At 38.5% G+C, this 17,224-nt stretch overlaps 1 protein-coding gene across 8 annotated transcripts in view; it reads right to left on the bottom strand.

Moving 5' to 3' along the window:
* Positions 1-5,505: 5,505 nt before the first annotated feature.
* TBL1XR1 (TBL1X/Y related 1) overlaps positions 5,506-17,224 on the bottom strand; it is a 173,890-nt gene continuing 162,171 nt past the window's right edge. For all 8 annotated transcript variants that reach the window (XM_048863460.2, XM_048863467.2, XM_048863462.2 and 5 more), the window contains 4 exons: positions 16,839-16,966; positions 16,432-16,597; positions 13,341-13,442; positions 5,506-10,795 (listed from right to left, as the gene is read on the bottom strand). In XM_048863460.2, the coding sequence (XP_048719417.1) occupies positions 10,769-10,795; positions 13,341-13,442; positions 16,432-16,597; positions 16,839-16,966 (423 nt within the window). In that variant the 3' untranslated portion in view covers positions 5,506-10,768. The remainder of the gene's footprint in view (positions 10,796-13,340; positions 13,443-16,431; positions 16,598-16,838; positions 16,967-17,224) is intronic.

Below are 17,224 nucleotides of genomic sequence, written 5' to 3'. Positions count from 1 at the left end.
AACGACAAGGAGATGTCAAGGCATACATATATGTCCCCAACATTTATATATTGCAAATACTAGAGTTTACAAAATCATAAAACCAGCAGAAGGACCAAACTGACTTTGTAAAGATAATGCATAATGTCTAGTTTGTTTTCATCGTCCAAGCTGAGACAAATTCAAAGTGTGAGTAAAGACCAAAAGGAGTTAAAGTTGTTAAATCTTAAACTTTATTACATCAGGTTCAGGGAATTTGATTTTTAAAAGTATGGAGTTTTTTTAACGTAAGGCGGGGGGGTGGATCTCTACATTTGTCATAAATTTCATCTCTTCCCATTGACACTACTCACTGGATTTCAAAAGCACTGCGTGTCGGTCCAAATCTGTTTATACTGAAGTCATTGGCAGTTTTACCACTAACTTTAACAGGAGCAGAGTTCAGACAACACTGAGTGCTTTGGAAAATTCTTCCCTACAATTCTGCACAGAAAGCATTGTCTCACCAACCTTCAGTAAAAAAAGAGCAATTCATCAAGCTACCTGTTGTTAAAAAGCTCAGTCCCTGCAATTGCTCCTCAGTGAACTTCTCCAGATAACCAATTAAAACAGAAACCAACCCCCCTAAATCTAAGGTGCAAGAAATGCGAGGTGGGTAAGAGATTGTGACTAATTGTTGGTAGTTCATATTCTCTGTACTGAGCCTCTTGGGCTTTTCTGGGCTCCACAGCTCCATGCAGTAGGCCTAGTTCTGATCTTGCCCACAGCAGCTTTGCACCAGGGTATGTGTCACTGATTTCAAAAGACACACTTCTAATTTACCCAACTGAAATCACAGTTGGGCTAAAAGCATGGCTGGAGTGAGCTGTACCTTAAATAGAGGTAGGCCTTACTTACATCGTAACATTCCAAATTACTGTCCTGTTCGGGGCATGTCTACACTGTCCTGCAGTTTGCATTACGTGGGTGTGAGTAGCAGCACGCATCAAAGTGATGTGCTGTAACTCCCCCCCATGCAGGCGTGAACTTAAAGGTCCCAAGTTTGCTTCTGAAAGGGGGCCATGCCTGGCCATCCCGGGTAATTGCCATCGATGGACCTATGCTCCATGAACTTACCTGATTCTTTTTTGAAGCCAGGTATACTTTTGGCCTTCACAACATCCTCTGGCAAGGAGTTCCACAGGCTGACAGCGTGTTGTAAGAAGCACGTAATTTTGTTTGTTTTAAACTTTCTGCCTATTAATTTCACTGGGAGACCCCTGGTTCTTGTGTTACGTGAAGGGGTAAATAGCATTTCCGTATTCACTTTCTCCTCGCCGTTCATGATTTGATAGACCTCTACCATATCCCCCATAGTCATCTCCTTTCTAAGATGAACAATCCCAGTCTTTTTTAATCCTTCTTCATATGGAAATTGTTCCATACTCCTAATCATTTTTGTTGCCATTCGCTGTACCTTTTTCATTTCTAATATATCTTTTTTGAGATGGGGCCACCAGAACTGCACACAGTATTCAAGGTTTGGGCATACCATGGGTTTATAGAATGGCATTATGATATTTTCTGTCTTATCTATCCCTTTCTCAATAGTTCCTAATGCTGTTCGCTTTTTTGACTGCTGCTGCACATTGAGTGGATGTTTTCAGAGAAATATCAATGATGATTCCAAGATCTCTTTCTTGAGTGGTGACAGCTAATTTAGAACCCACCATTTTGTACATATAGTTGGGATGTTTTCCAATGTGTATTACTTTGCATTTATCAACACTGAATTTCAGCTGTCATTTTGTTGCCCAGTCACCCAGTTTCTTTTTAAGTCTTCATAGTCTGCTTTGGACTTAACTATCTTGAGGAATTTTTAGAGCTGTCAAGCAATTAAAAAAATTAATCGCAATTAATTGCACTGTTAAACAATAATACCATTTATTTAAATATTCTTGGATGTTTTCTATATTTTCAAATAGATTGATTTAAATTACAACACAATACAAAGTGTACAGTGCTCACTTTATACTTATTTTTTATTACAAATATTTGTGCTGTAAAAACAAAAGAAATAGTATTTTTCAATTCACCTCAAAATTCAATTCATACAAGTACTGTAATGCAATCTCTTTATCATGAAAGTTGAACTTACAAATGGAGAATTATGTACAAAAAAATAACTGCATTAAAAAAAAATGTAAAATGTTAGAACCTACAAGTCAGCCCAGTCCTACTTCTTGTTCAGCCAGTCACTCAGAAAACGAAGTTTGTTTACATTTGCAGGAGATAATGCAGCCCGCTTCTTGTTTACAATGTCACCTGAAAGTGAGAACAGACATTTCCATGGCATTGTTGCAGCCAGCGTTGAAAAATATTTACGCGCCAGATGCGCTAAAGATTCATACGGCCCTTCATCTTTCAACCACCATTCCAGAAGACGTGTCCATGCTGTTGACCAGTTCTGCTCGAAAATGACCCAAAGCAGTGCAGACCGACGCATGTTCACTTACATCATTTGAGTCAGATGCCGCCAGCAAAAGGTTGATTTTCTTTTTTGATGGTTTGAGTTTTGTAGTTTACTCATAGGAGTGTTGCTCTTTTGAGACTTCTGAAAGCATGCTCCACAGCTCGTCCATCTCAGATTTTGGAAGACACTTCAGATTCTTAAACCTTGGGTCGAGTGCTGTACCTATCTTTAGAAATAGTATCTTCTTTGCGTTTTGTCAAATCTGTAAAAGTGTTCTTAAAACGAACAACATGTGCTGGGTCATCATCCGAGACTGCTATAACATGAAATGCATGGCAGAATGAGAGTAAAACAGAGCAGGAGACATACTATTCTCCCTCAAGGAGTTCAGTCAAAATTTAATTAACACATTTTTTTTTTTTAAATGAGTGTCATCAGCATGGAAGCATTTCCTCTGGAATGGTGGCCAAAGCATGAAGGGGCATACGAATGATTAGCATATCTGGCACATAAATACCTTGCAATGCCAGCTACAAAAGTGCCAGGTGACATTGTAAATTATCTCCCACAAGTGTAAACAAACCTGTTTGAGCGATTGGCTGAACAAGAAGTAAGACTGAACAGACTTGTAGGCGCTGAAGTCTTACATGACTGCACTCAAAAACAAAACAACGTACCAAAAAGAAAAAAAATATACATTTGTAAGTTGCACTTTCATGATGAAGAGATTGCACTGTGATACTTGTATGAGATAAATTGAAAAATACTATTTCTTCTATTTATCATTTTTACAGTGCAAATATTTGTAATAAAATAATATAAACTGAGCACTGCACACTTTGCACTGTGTGTTGTAATTTAAACTAATATATTTGAAAATGTAGAAAAACATCCAAAAATAGTTAATATATTTCAATTGGTATTCTATTGTTTAACAGTGCGATTAATAATCGCAAATCGCTTTTTTTAGTTAATCGCGTGACTTAACTGCGATTAATCACCAACCCTAATTTGAATATTTCACAAGTGCATTTGTCCATGTCACTTGTATATTTTACTTGAAAATTTGTATATCCTTATTCCTATTTTCTGACTAGGCTCTAGTTGTCTGGAACCTACAAACTGTGGCTCTTGGTGTCCAGTGCACCTTGGGCCTGCAATTTCACTATTTTTAACCCTTAGGAGAGCCCTTCATTGGATCCAGTCTAGTACTTTAGTGTTCTCTCTTCCTCAGTTAAAGCCCTGAGGAATTTTGGATGGGCTCCTCTTAGTTGATCCCTCACAAGGAAGTCTTGGCTTCATGGAGCATAATCTGAGTTGATCTGTTATTTAGCCATTTTTAAGACCCTGTTGTTTAAGAGTCTTAAAACTAAACAACAATAACAAAAAAAACCCCAAAACAAAAATGCTGCAGGAGTAAAAATAACGGAGGCAAAAGTCCACCAACAAAGTGGGGGCTATCAAATTTATTGCACTGAGTGCAGCATGTACGATTACCTGCCTTCTCGGCACGTCGCGTATGCGTGCAGTTGGTGCGAGCAGCTCATGGCCTTCAGAGACCAGAGTGGCTGAACTGGAAGATCTGAGGGAGACAGAGAGGCACATAGACAAGACTTTCCGAGACACAGTAGAGTCATCCCACCTACAATCTGAAAACCTCTGTGCTGTTGAGAAGGATGAAAGTCTCTGGAAAGGACATCATCAAACTGGAGTGGAGGGAAACAGTCCCATAGTTGGACCCTCCTGCCATATGATATCATGGTATCCTCACACACTGAGAATACCCCTCTAGGTGAGGGAACCCCAGTTATTAGGGAAGACAGGTAATAGTAATGGGGGATTCAATCATTAGAAATATAGATAGTTGGGTTTGTGATGACTGGGAGAATTGCATAGTGAATTGCCTACTAGGTGCAAAGGTTGCAGATCTCTCGAGACATCTAGATCGACTTATGTGCAGTGTTGGGGAGGAGCCGGTGGTTGTGGTACATGTTGGTACCAATGATATAGGGAAAGTGATTTGTTCTTCACAGTTGTTCCTCTCACAGTATTCAAGCTATAGTAGACAAGTCCTATAAAGAATTCATGTACCAATGTGGATGGAGGGCAAGACCAGTTTTGCATTTAAATAACTACTTCCCCATCCCAAGCTGCTTTTTACTTTTAAACTCATTAACTAAAATTTTGCAACAGAAGTTTTAAAGATATGCTTTGATAACATACATTAGATTAATTTTAACTGTAAAAATAACCAGACTGAATATCATTATTTTTTCCTGAATGTGGTACAGCAAATAAACACAACTATATAACAAAGCAATAATTCCATTACTGAGATCTACTGGCATCGAAACAAACAAGAAAATATAAATTCCCTCTTTTGATTTATGGTATCACCTAAATTTTGAAGGAATTATAGCTTCATTATATACAAACGGATGCACGCTATTCCATATGTAATCTCAAAAATTGTTCCAAATGTCTTAAATAGAACAGGCATAAAAATATTCTGTATAATCAAACTTAGCCAGGGAATAAGAGTGGAGCTCTGTGAAGTGAAACTCCACAGCTTAATAGGAGAAAGAAAACCTTAAGACCCAGCCTTTCATTTCAAGAATGGGGCTGTGAAAGGAACTTCATAATCTTCTACCTACCTTTTCCCACGTCCACCGGGTGTCTGATGGGAAGAACACACACCTATTATTGCACATTTTTTTCAAACAGCTTGTTAAAAACAAATGTGTAATTCTACATATAGGTTGCGATTCAGCCAGGTAGTTAAACGTGCATGTAACTTTCAGCACAGGAGAGGCAGGCAGCAGCCCCATTGAAACTAAGGGGGCCAACGTCTCTTGCTGAATCAAGGTCATAAAGCACTTCTGCTGTTACGAGCACTACCCCAATAACATTACACAAGGTGTTACTTTACATTACTTACTAAAGAACAATGAAACTGTGCTAACATAGATATAAACCAATTGTAACATTCCTCTTCTTTTTACCAAGCCAACTATTTGCAACTATCCTGTACCAAATATATGATATTAAATGTTTTACAGAACATCCAGCCAACATAATATCAAAATATATTTTATTCTGGACCTCTTTCAGATCTGATTCAAATTACAGTTGTCAGAGCAATACAATGCAAAGGGAAACTGCAACAGAAAATGTGCCTAGAAGGGATATGGGTTTTGGGGACAAATCATCGTGATGTAGAACCAAAATAACATCATAGTGTAATTAACATGGTCCAGGACAGTATAGAACATCTATATCAGTCTTCTTCAGACAATAATCATGAAAACTGAACAATAAAAGTCCTTTAAACAAGTACAAAAAACTGTCATGGGCTGGTTTACACTTTTACAACAATTGTAGTTTAACTGGATAACTGAAGAAATGATGCAGACATTTTAATCCAGTGCTATAGGAAGGCTCACAGAATTAGACCCAAAGGATTTGTAACTTCAAAATGAAACCATTACAACTACAGTGTGAATGTCAGGAGAGAGAGAAAAAATTATTTCTGTATTCTAGGATTACTGATCTGCGCACTGCAGTCTGTTGTGAAACAAGATTGCAAAGTACACTGGACTAGCAACAACATGCAGACTGTTTCCCTAAATTTATCCTCTAATGCCAGGAAACCATTATGAAGTAAAAATGCTTGTTACTTAAAATAAAAAAGTAATTAATGTCCCAAGTTATCATCAGGCCTCAAGCCTGGAAACAAAGGCTGAAGAGAATTTTGTAGCTCTTCAAAACTACGGAGCTGAAGCACTATTAACACAAAACCTGCAATTTTTAAAAAGAAACGGTGCACTTTTCTGTTGTTTTGTCTGCCTTCAATCATAGTCATATTGAAAAATTCACTATTGAGCGTGATATTTCAGAGCTTGCGCTAGAGTGAAAACTGCATCACACCTTCCTCTTCACCAGGGAAAATGCCAGGCATCTTCATGGAGATTTACTGCCATCTCCCAAACCAGTACTTTCTTCCAACATGCCACAATATTGCTCCTGCTTTGTGCAGACTTCTGGAGATCCCTCTTCATACAAGTTCTACAGGCATTTTCGGTAGGAAGAAGAGGTCTGTAGGAAAGTATTGCTTGCCAAGCTAAAGGACTACTGAACTAAATCCTGCAGAGCTTGCTCAAGCAAAATTCTCACTAAGTCAATAGGAGTTTTTCCTGGCCCATTATACCTAAGTGTCACATTGTCCAATACTTAGAAGGACCCAATCCTCCAACGGTTACTTAGTCAAAAATCCCATTGACTTTTTCACTTCAGGGGGAAGCTTTTGCCTGAGTAAGGACTGGAAAATTGGCCCCTATGTCTTCTCTTTACTAAACAGAGGAAACATACAACCTTTCATTTACAAGCTGAAAAGCCACATTTGCAATTCTAATGAAGTTCCTTCATATGACAGAATTAAATTCATTAGCTGTTAGACTGCTCCATAGCCAAGGAGAACTGGTACAACAGCCCTATTGTACCTACTACACTTCCTAAAGATAGAGAATGCTTTAAAGTCAGCAGTGTCTCCTTAAATACCTTAACATGAGGTAAGCAGTGTAAGGAAAAAGGAATGCATTTAAAAACATAAAAATTAAAGTTGGTACAAATCTTTGGCCTTTCTCTTAAGATTCACTAAAGTGTCCTAAAATCTAGAAACATGTTTCAACTGTCATGTCATTCAAACTCTGGTAATTATTACTTCCCTCCCCCAACCCAGAAAAAGAGGCACTTTTAGTATTTCATACAAGAGTTCCAGTCCTCTGCCAGACACACCATTTAACCCTGTAAAGAAGTATTCCCCAAACAAACTGAATTATCAACACTACAAAGAATTAAAAAAGAAAAAGTATGAGGACTTAAATACTTTGTAAACAATACTAGAAAGTCAAAGGGTTGGGAATCTTTACACCAATTTTAAATCACAGGAGCCAAAGTAAAAATAGAAAATGAGGATCTCTCTAGGAACTCCTTATACAGAAATGGGAAACAAGAAATTCCAAAGCTGCTGATAAAAAAAAGATTGCAAACATGACAGCAGTCCATGCCTCATCCCATCAATAAATGTGACCCCAGTTTTCCCAAACTAAAGTTCCCACCCAAGAATTCACTGTGCTGGAAAAAATGTTAACTTACAAACGTACGCAAAGATTGATACACATTTAACTTCACATGCTGGGAGCAGCCCCATTGACTTCTGTGGGACATTTAGCATGTAAAGTTAAACATGTGCTTAAGTCTTCACAGAACTGGGGCCTTAATAATATTAGGCACGTACCCCTTAAAGGCAGGAGTGTGGAAAATCTACTTTGTTCTACTATATATATATAGATATATGAGTCTCAGCACTAGAAAAGAATCTAATGACCATGGTACTCCTTCGTGCCTCACATAAAACATGGAAATAAGCATCATGCATACACATGGCTAACGCTCTATAATACATGAGAGACAAGAGAAAGTTTGTGCAGAACAGGAGCAGTACTGTGGCATGTTGATAAAGAACAGCAGCAAAAAAATACACTGGCCGGATCCTCATAGCTCCATTGCAGCAGAGCTTCGCTGATTCACACCAGCTTGACGTCTGGCTCATGTATCCAGAGACACCCAGGCCTATGAAACTGATATTCCTGAAGTGTGTACAAACATCTGAAAACCCACAGTCCTGTGGAAATGAAGCTCTGTATTTTCTAATTATGGATACCTGACATTATGCTTAAGCAACTAGAATTACTCAAAACTAAAACAGCTGAAGATTGAGAAAAAGAAAAGTGGCAATACTATCAAACATGGCTGTGGTTTTGCAGTTATGTCACAGAATTCCACAACATTTTTTTTTAATTCGCTGAAACAACCATCCAATAACTTGTATGAAAATGAATAAACTGTCCATATTAAAATACAAAAGTACTATCAAGAATCACCTCTGACTTTCAATTTAAATTCAGTGCAATCGACAAATGCATTGCTAAAGGAAAAATGCAGCTTAAATATACTCAAAACATTTGTGTCTATTCCTGGGAGCACAGTTTAAAATTATTGCACAGATTTTTTTTTATTTTTTCTTAATGACGACAGAGGTCAGCCACAATCATGGACCTCCAGCAATAAAAGCAATATTTCAAGTGCCAGACACTCAACATATTAGGTTTCCTACATATTGTAACTCACAGGGTAGATGTTCTAAACAGTAATATGTTCCAAAACCCTAAAAATAGCTGGCACAGAACCATCATGGATGACTGCCTTTATGGATATGAATGTTTGGTTGCTGTTTTTAAAATTTGGTGTATTATAGTATTATCTGCCCCACTGATAGTAACTGGGGTACATATTAAGAACGTATGTATTCTCTTTACCACCGGCAAACTGCGACCCTACCTTAGCCAAACTCAGACTTGCTTCAAGTCATGTTAGTCTGTGGCAATAGCAGAAATCAATGCCTAAAGAACAATTCTGTTAAAATGTAAAAGCTGCATTATTTGGGTTAAATCAATTTATACTTAACTACAGAAAGTTAAAGTTTAGCGATCATGAGCCACAAAATTAATTTGTGATTGAAATAGTGTTATAAAACTGATAACTTTGCAAAGCTTTATAATATAAACCATTTCTTAAGTAAAATGTTTGTGACAGAGATTGACAACCTCTTTTTATAGAGATTTATACGCCTGGAATTTTATGCGAGACAAAACCCTTTCAACTCCATATAGGCATAAACACAACCCTCATGCTATAATTTACAAATAAAATCACTATCAATATACTTTTAATCACATGAGCAGAAAAAGGTTTGCCGCTTATATATGTCGCTGTAAGAAAAATATTCGATATTGTAAACAGAGTAAAAGACACAATATAGTAGTGATTATTAAAAAAATAGCAGCTTACATCTACCTTATATTTGGAAAAAAACGTAGTCACAAGATACAACAAACTGCAGGACTGGAGCAGCAGGGGAATTAGTGCAAGTATTCATCTTTTAAATAAGCTGAATCACTGCTATTAAAATAAACTTGAAGCAAGTCCTCTGTTTTTAAGATTTTTTTTAAATCTAAGGTAGTAAACATTTTGCCTGATAACGGCAGTGTTATCAAATATATGCCAAAGATTTTTTTTGTATAAAGAAAAATTACATTAGATACTTTTAATACTGGAATTTCGTTACATTAGACATCTGAGCTCCTACGAACAATGATGGGGAACTCTTGTAGAAGCTGTGGCATGAACCCTCGTCCAAAAAGATTTTAATCTTTAAAAAAACAAAAAACCAACCAAACAACCAAACCCCCACCCCAACCCCCACCAAAAACTACATTTTGCTCCTTTTCACAATAGTGCACAATTTAACCATAATTTAGCTATGGTCTCAAAGGAACAGAAGATGCATATTTTTATTTCTTTATTTGCATCCCTGTATTTTTTTTTTGTGCCCTTCTATTCTTAAGTTTGGCAGAATTATGTCCCAAATAAGAAACTACTGCATTTCAGCCATGTCATTAGAAAAAAACCACAGCATTATACCCATTGCTGATGTACTTTATAGATTAACAGGACATGAAACGTCATGTCTCAGAGGTGAGCTTCTTTTTTCTCTCCCCCAGTCACCCATCTTCCACCCACCCTCCCCACTCAAAATTGTGCTCTCGGAGCCACAGAATGTACCAAATATCAAGTTCACTCTACCTCTTGAAATAATGCATTAAAATATATATATTTTAAAAGAAACTCTGTTTAAAGGTGGAAAAATATAAACAAGGAACCGATTCACTCCCTTACTTCATGCATCCGTAAACTTAACCAAAATGTAACAAAAAAACCACCAATGTTTAAAAGCAAAGAACAAAATACCGCTGCAGGTTTATGCAAGTCCGTTTTCTCCGTACACGCAAACTGCTCAACTACTGAGAAGGGGGAGGGGAAACAAAACCACAAACCATTGTGACTCTGGATTTAAAATGGAGAAATAAAGGCTGTCATTAGTATCTTCCAAATTTGGTACATGTATGGTCTGCTCTTGTATGGTATATTTCTCTCTCTTCTGTTTTTCATACGCGAAACTTCTAAATGTTATTTTGGGGCACAGCAGATTCCAGCACTTGGTGAACAGGATTCACAAGCTGTGACAAAACTCTGTCATCCTCTTCAGGGTGTAATCTTTATTTTATTTTATATACAGTATATGTATATATTTCTTTTAGGTTTGGTTGTACTGGACTGGCCATGGTTCAATTGGGACTATAGCAGTACATGGGTTAGGGACAGTCATTTTGGCTATGTACACATTCATAGTCGGTCCATGGCTTCCAACTAGTAGCGCTATTTCCGTAGGTCTAATACACAAACCTGTAAGAAAAAAAATACGCATACAGAAATGCACACTGCACAGCATTTTTACAGCTATACAATTCTATATGTAATATGAGGTCATAAAACAACAAACCAGGTTTTGCAAATTAACCACAAATCTATTATTGGCAGGAAACCCCCCACCCCCCATGATGAACATTGTGCATCATATGAAACTATGAATACAACGAACAAAACCAAAAGATTCTAGGTAATATTTTCAAAAGCACCTACGTGATTTAGCAGCCAAAGTCCCATTGACTTTTATGCACACTGGGGCTTCTAAGTACCTAAGTCATTTTTTAACACACGATTTAGGTGCTATTGAAAAGTTACCCTTTATATTGTTGTTCCCAGTGTATTTCTCCTGGTGCCCATTTGGTTAAAAAGTGGCAATTTTTTTTGCTGTGTGCTGTGCTAATAATGCGTAACCAGATGCTCCTAGTACTGCCACCCTTGTCTTCTGTTCCACAATCCCCAACCCCTGTGGTGTGCTACACCCCACTGTTGTGTCTTGTCCTTCTTTAAATTGCAAGCTCTTTGTAGCAAGGTTGATCTTTTTTCTTTTATGTTTGTACAATTCCCAGCACACTAAGGCCATATTAAGGGTCTCTGAATGCTTTGCTAATACATATAATAATCACCACCATTGGATTCACCAGAATATTGTGACAAAATGTAAAGACACACAATGGTTAATGAGGGGTTTTATTTGGATTTTGCTTCTCCAGATTAAAAAAAACCCCAGGGATTAACATGGTTATATCCCAGTCATTCAAAACAAGACCTAACTGGAACTTCAACTGTTTCTTTTTTTGTTATGGGAAACAAACAAAAACAACAAAAAAGGACACTATGAATTGTTTTGCCTAATATGTGGTAGTTAAAAGCCAAGGAATCTATCTGGAGTCAATTTGTGAAGTCCTGTAAGATCTCATTAAATCTCACTGTGGGAGGGTGAAAATATTAGAACCGATTGGACCAGCCAAGAAAAGAACATCTAATAGTACAGTTTCCTATTATAATCTAATCAGAAGATGGATCAATTGCTAGAGCCTGGAGATCCTTCATGTCTACAAATTGAGGCTACCTTACCAGAAAAAGAAAGTCACATGTAAACTACATTTGCATTCATCATTTGTTTCATCATCACCCAGTATATGGTATAACTAGCTCTGGATTAGCAGGGAAGCTGTGGGTGGATTTAAAGATATAATTTTACGAACAAACCTCATCAGAGACAGTAGAAAACTTTTTTTTTTAAAATGTTCAATTAAAACTAGTGTCACATGACAAATGAACTTAATGGGGAGATATCTGTAACTTTTGTCTGAATATATTCAAATGATCTTCCCTTTAAGATAGGTAGAGGACAAATCTCTAAACTTTCCCAGTAGATAATTTAGGGTTTCTGACACCTTCCTAGGGATACCAAAATACCGCCTACCCATTTTTACATGATGCAGACTGTATGAAAACTTTAACTGAGATGAAGTCTCTGCAATGTGGCTTCCTTTCTTTTTGTACTCAAGAGAGCTGCCCACTTTCTGTTCTGAACCACAACAAACCAATCTATTTTGGTTTCATTTGAGTCTCTGGACTGTGAAGGTACCAGGTTAGCTTCTCTCACTTACTGACTTCCTTATGGCACTCCTTCAAGCTACCAACTCTCAGAGTACGCGCCCATAATAGCTCTTACTCAATACTCTTATTTCTGATTTGTGTTGGGCTTGATTCCTGTCTCTCTCCTTTCTTATTAACCCAGGACATTAAGAAGCCACTGTTTGCCTGGCTGCCGTGCAGAGTCACACATTAGTATTTTTAATGCAGTGTTGTTGCAGGGTGACATCAAAAGACCTAGAAGGCCAGACTTTGTCACACTGCTACAGTGGAAAAAAGGGCAGATTCATGCTTTATTAGAACTTAGGAGCTCATCTCCTGGGCACTCCAAGCAATGTAAGCAAAATGTTACTTGTATAAAAGGGACTTGTAACTAATGAGTGCTCAGAAATTCGTACCCCGTCTTTGTTTAATTCTCAATAGCAACTCAAATGATACTTCATTCATATCAGATATAAAAAAAACAGCACCCTACACTGATCAGTTCTCTTGAAATGAAACCAGTTGCAAGAAACAACTAGCTTCCATACTGAAATGAACAGACCAATTACGTACGTACATATTTCTATAGTACATGTTGTTTTATAGCCTCTCCTGGCTCAAAATCGTAACATTTCACACTTGCATCTGACAATTTTAAAGGACTTGACAAATAAAAATGGATTACACTTCACAAAACCCCTATGACCAAGAGAGAGAACTTCCAGCCTTAATTTCGGATGTTAATTTGAATGGAAAACGAGTGCAGCTTTATGCCACATTTTATAGGTAAAATTTTACATAATTGGCTATTTGTACTCACTCTTCCTCAGAATAAACAAAATTTCTCTGTTTAGTCAAGAGTCCTCCAGCCTATCCAACTGTCTAATAAAATAAAAATATACATGTGTAAGAAACGTTGAGATTGTTCTACTATACTTACTGAACCATCTGAAGCACTTGCTCCAACTTTGTCTCCTGCTGCATTCCAGCAAACCTCAAAAATCCCTCCTGTTCCCCTATAACTGTGAACTAAAGCACCCGTCTACAAGGGAAAAAGAGATATGCAATAAGTAGAATAAAATGCACACTAGTAAGTAGAGTTTGTACAGTATGTAGAAATTCCCTGTTACTTTTAAAGGGTGAAATTCTCCCCAGGGGAAATGATCCATGTAAGATCTCACATACTACTTAAGCATCATGTTAAAGCATTTATGAAACTCTTATCCTGCATACCAGTGGTGGGCAACCGCGTGGCCCACCAGGGTAATCCACTAGCGGGCCGCCAGATGTTTTGTTTACATTTGCAGCTTACCCTGATGGGCCACAGGTTACCCGTCACTGCTGTATATCCATGCTACCTTTTGGATAAGAGGCACATCTGACAGTCATGGTCACTTTAGGTTATTAAAGATCAAGTGGTACTTTTTGTAAAATAAGGGTCCTATTCCTAATGTCCTAGTTTAATTCCATCTGGAGTTACATTCTGCCTACCAAAATTTTCCCTTGTACTTTCATTTGCATACAGCATTCTTTTTTCAGCTGCGCAAAATAGGTGAAAGTATTTCTGCAAAGTTTTGTGCAAACATTTTTGCCACCTCATTTCAGACGACTTCATTCAGAATGCTTTGCCTTTCTGCAAAATTCAGTGAAATATCACAGCCATCTTGCACTTGAAATGGGCTTGTTTTGCAACTTTTGAGGAAATGGAGTTCAATTATGAGTTATTTTTGAGTTTGTACTTTGTAATGAAATATGTGAACAACTCATTTTCTGGGTAGCTTTACCATCTGCTAGAAATGTCAGTGATAAAAAGTATTGTATGATATTTCTGTACCTCAAAAAGGATATGACTGACATTACAGATGAACTGGAGAGGGCAGGTATAATCATACATGTGAAATACTCGCTATACGGCAGTGCAAAGGGGCCTGAGTGTAAATAAGAACATAAACATAAGAATGGCCATACTGGGTCAGACCAAAGGTCCATTTAGCCCAGTATCCGGTCTTCCAACAGTGGCCAATGCCAGGTGCTTTGGAAGGAATGAACAGACCAGGTAATCATGAAGTGATCCATCATAAGAATCAGTCACTATAGAATCTACTGAGATAACATTTCTGAGTGAAGAGGTTCATTCAGTAAAGTATGTATGGATCTGATTCCCAAGTCATAAAAATTCAAATATACTAGTATGGATACTTTACTGGCCTGATCAGGAAACTCATATTGAGTGCACAATACTGAGAAATGTTTCAGAGTAACAGCCGTGTTAGTCTGTATTCGCAAAAAGAAGAGGAGTACTTGTGGCACCTTAGAGACTAACCAATTTATTTGAGCATGAGCTTTCGTGAGCTACAGCTCACTTAAGCTCATGCTCAAATAAATTGGTTAGTCTCTAAGGTGCCACAAGTACTCCTTTTCTTTTTGCGAATACTGAGAAAGATCAAAGAGGCAACAAAGTCTAATAAAACCATTAATATTGGGAGACATCAGCTACCCGCACATAAACTGGCCAAAACTCACACCAAGACAAGGTTTAGAGAAACAATTCTTAACTGCTTAAACAGCTTCTTGGAATAGGTGGTTGTAGAGTAAACCAGAAAAGCTACTTTCAACTTATTCCTATACAAAACAGAGGAGTTCGTTCAAGTACACCTCTACCCCGATATAACGTGACCTGATATAACGTGGGTTCGCATACAATGCGGTAAAGCTCCGACACGCTGCTCTGAGCAGTGTGTTAAGGGTGCCGAGCCAGGCTGGGACCGAGGGGATGGATAAGGGGCAGAGGGTCTCAGGGGCGGTCATGGGCTCCCCCTAGCACCCAAGGTCTGGTAGGCAGGAGCTGTGGACGGCACTTTTGGGGGCCCTGCAGTCACAGAATGGCCCGGGGGATTAGCAGGGGGCTGGGAGCAGCCCGCTCCGCTTCCCTCGCCCCAGCCGCGGTGCTCCGCTTCCCGCCGCAGGTGAGTGTGGGACCTTTCCCAACCCCCCACACATAGCTGGGGCCAGGGAAAGGAAAGCTGAGAAGGCTGGGGCTGCGTCGCTCCGCTTCCCGACGCAAGTGAGCACGGTGGGCGTCCTTTCCCCAACCTCCCCGCACTCACTGGCGGCAGGAAGCGGAGCACCGCGGCTGGGAGGTGGCGGAGTGGAGCGTGCTGGGGCCGTGTTGCTCTGGTTCCCGCTGCTGCCGGTGAGTGCCTGTCAGGGGGCGGGGTGTGTGGATAGGGGTCGGAACAGTCAGGGGACAGGGGGGTTGGGTAGGGGGTGGGGTCCTGGGGGTGATTAGGGACGGGGGTCTCTGAAGGGGGCGATCAGTGAACAAGAAACAGGTGGGGGGGGAGGGAGTTTGATATAACTCAGTCTCACCTATAGCGCGATGAGATTTTTTTTGTCTCTTGAGGGATAGAGGTATAGTTACTATGGAAGACACACTAAGTGACCACTATATAATTAAATTCAGCATTTTTGTGGGAGTGATTGTAATCAAAAACTAGCTCAGTGACACAAACCTTGTGATCCTATGTCAGAGTATTAGCAATCCTAGTACAGAGGTCTCCTTGCAAAACAGCAATTACACTTCAGAATTTCTGGATGCACAGTTATTCTTTTCTGGAACTGGATCCAACACATTCAACAACATCATATATCACTGACTGTAGCTGTTTTGGATAATAGCTATAAACTATGTATGAACAAGTCAGATATTTATACTTTTCAGACCCCAGCGTGTGTGCACGTGTTGAATCCTTATGCTGAAGCTGTGACACTGAATAAACATGTCAGAGAATTAGTTTGTGGTTTACACAGAAAAGTCATATTTTAAGTTCTAAGTTTTACCTTGTCAAAAATTTGCAAAGAGGCCCATTTGAACTGAAGAAAGCTACTTTCACATACTATATGTAATATTTAGTTATATCGAATATACAAAGCTACAGCATCTGAAACAGCTTTAGAACAATATATGATGCATTGAGTAAGCCTGAAAGACACCAATCAAACAAACTGGTTCATATAAAAACAGCATGTACCTGTGTATTCCAGATGTGAACACATTTGTCAAAAGAGCCACTGGCCAGGTACCTGCCATCAGGGCTGAAAGCTACACTGTACACAGGTTCTTGATGTTTCGTTAAAGTGTGGATACAAATTCCTCTGTCTACATCCCATAACCTAACAGTAGAATCAAAGGATGCACTGCCAAAGGAAAAACAGAAGGATTAAATTTCAATTTTATTCAATTTTTTTCTTTTGACGATGTTGTTAAAATCTCTTCTTTAATGCCAGAGTATCTCTTAAAGTAGAGATCCACTAGTGCTCCTTCCTGTGCTGTTAAAATGTATTGCAAAACATACATTTACAGAAGGCAAAAAAGAAAGGGGTGGGGGGAGGAAATGGTCAATTTCTTGACTGGTATGATAAAAGGATTAAATATTACCTTGCTAACATAAGATTGGCATTTGGATTGTTTGTTCCTGGTCCTGTAGGACTCCATTTGATAGTATATATTTCTTTGTTGTGTGCTTGTAAATCATGGACACAACTATCTTGTTTCATACTCCAGATCTAGGGTAAAAAATGGAAGGAAAAAACAGATTATGTTTAGGGTATTAAACACTACATTAGAACATAGTGATTCTCCCACCCTCTTCCTTGCTCACAGCTAACAAGGCCCAACTGACAGCTTTTTAGGCCACCCTCATCATGCACCATCGCTGGTTGTTTTATAGTGGAGACAGGTGTCTGTTTTCTTTAAGTTATCAGAACAGCATGGGATTAAAAACTAAACAAAGGAGTGACATGCAATATTTCCTACTTAAACAA

Source organism: Caretta caretta, chromosome 9 (assembly GCF_965140235.1).
Source record: "Caretta caretta isolate rCarCar2 chromosome 9, rCarCar1.hap1, whole genome shotgun sequence".
In the NCBI taxonomy this organism is placed as follows: domain Eukaryota; kingdom Metazoa; phylum Chordata; order Testudines; family Cheloniidae; genus Caretta; species Caretta caretta.
Note: the sequence above shows the minus strand (reverse complement) of the source record. Positions and strands in the feature narration are given on the sequence as shown.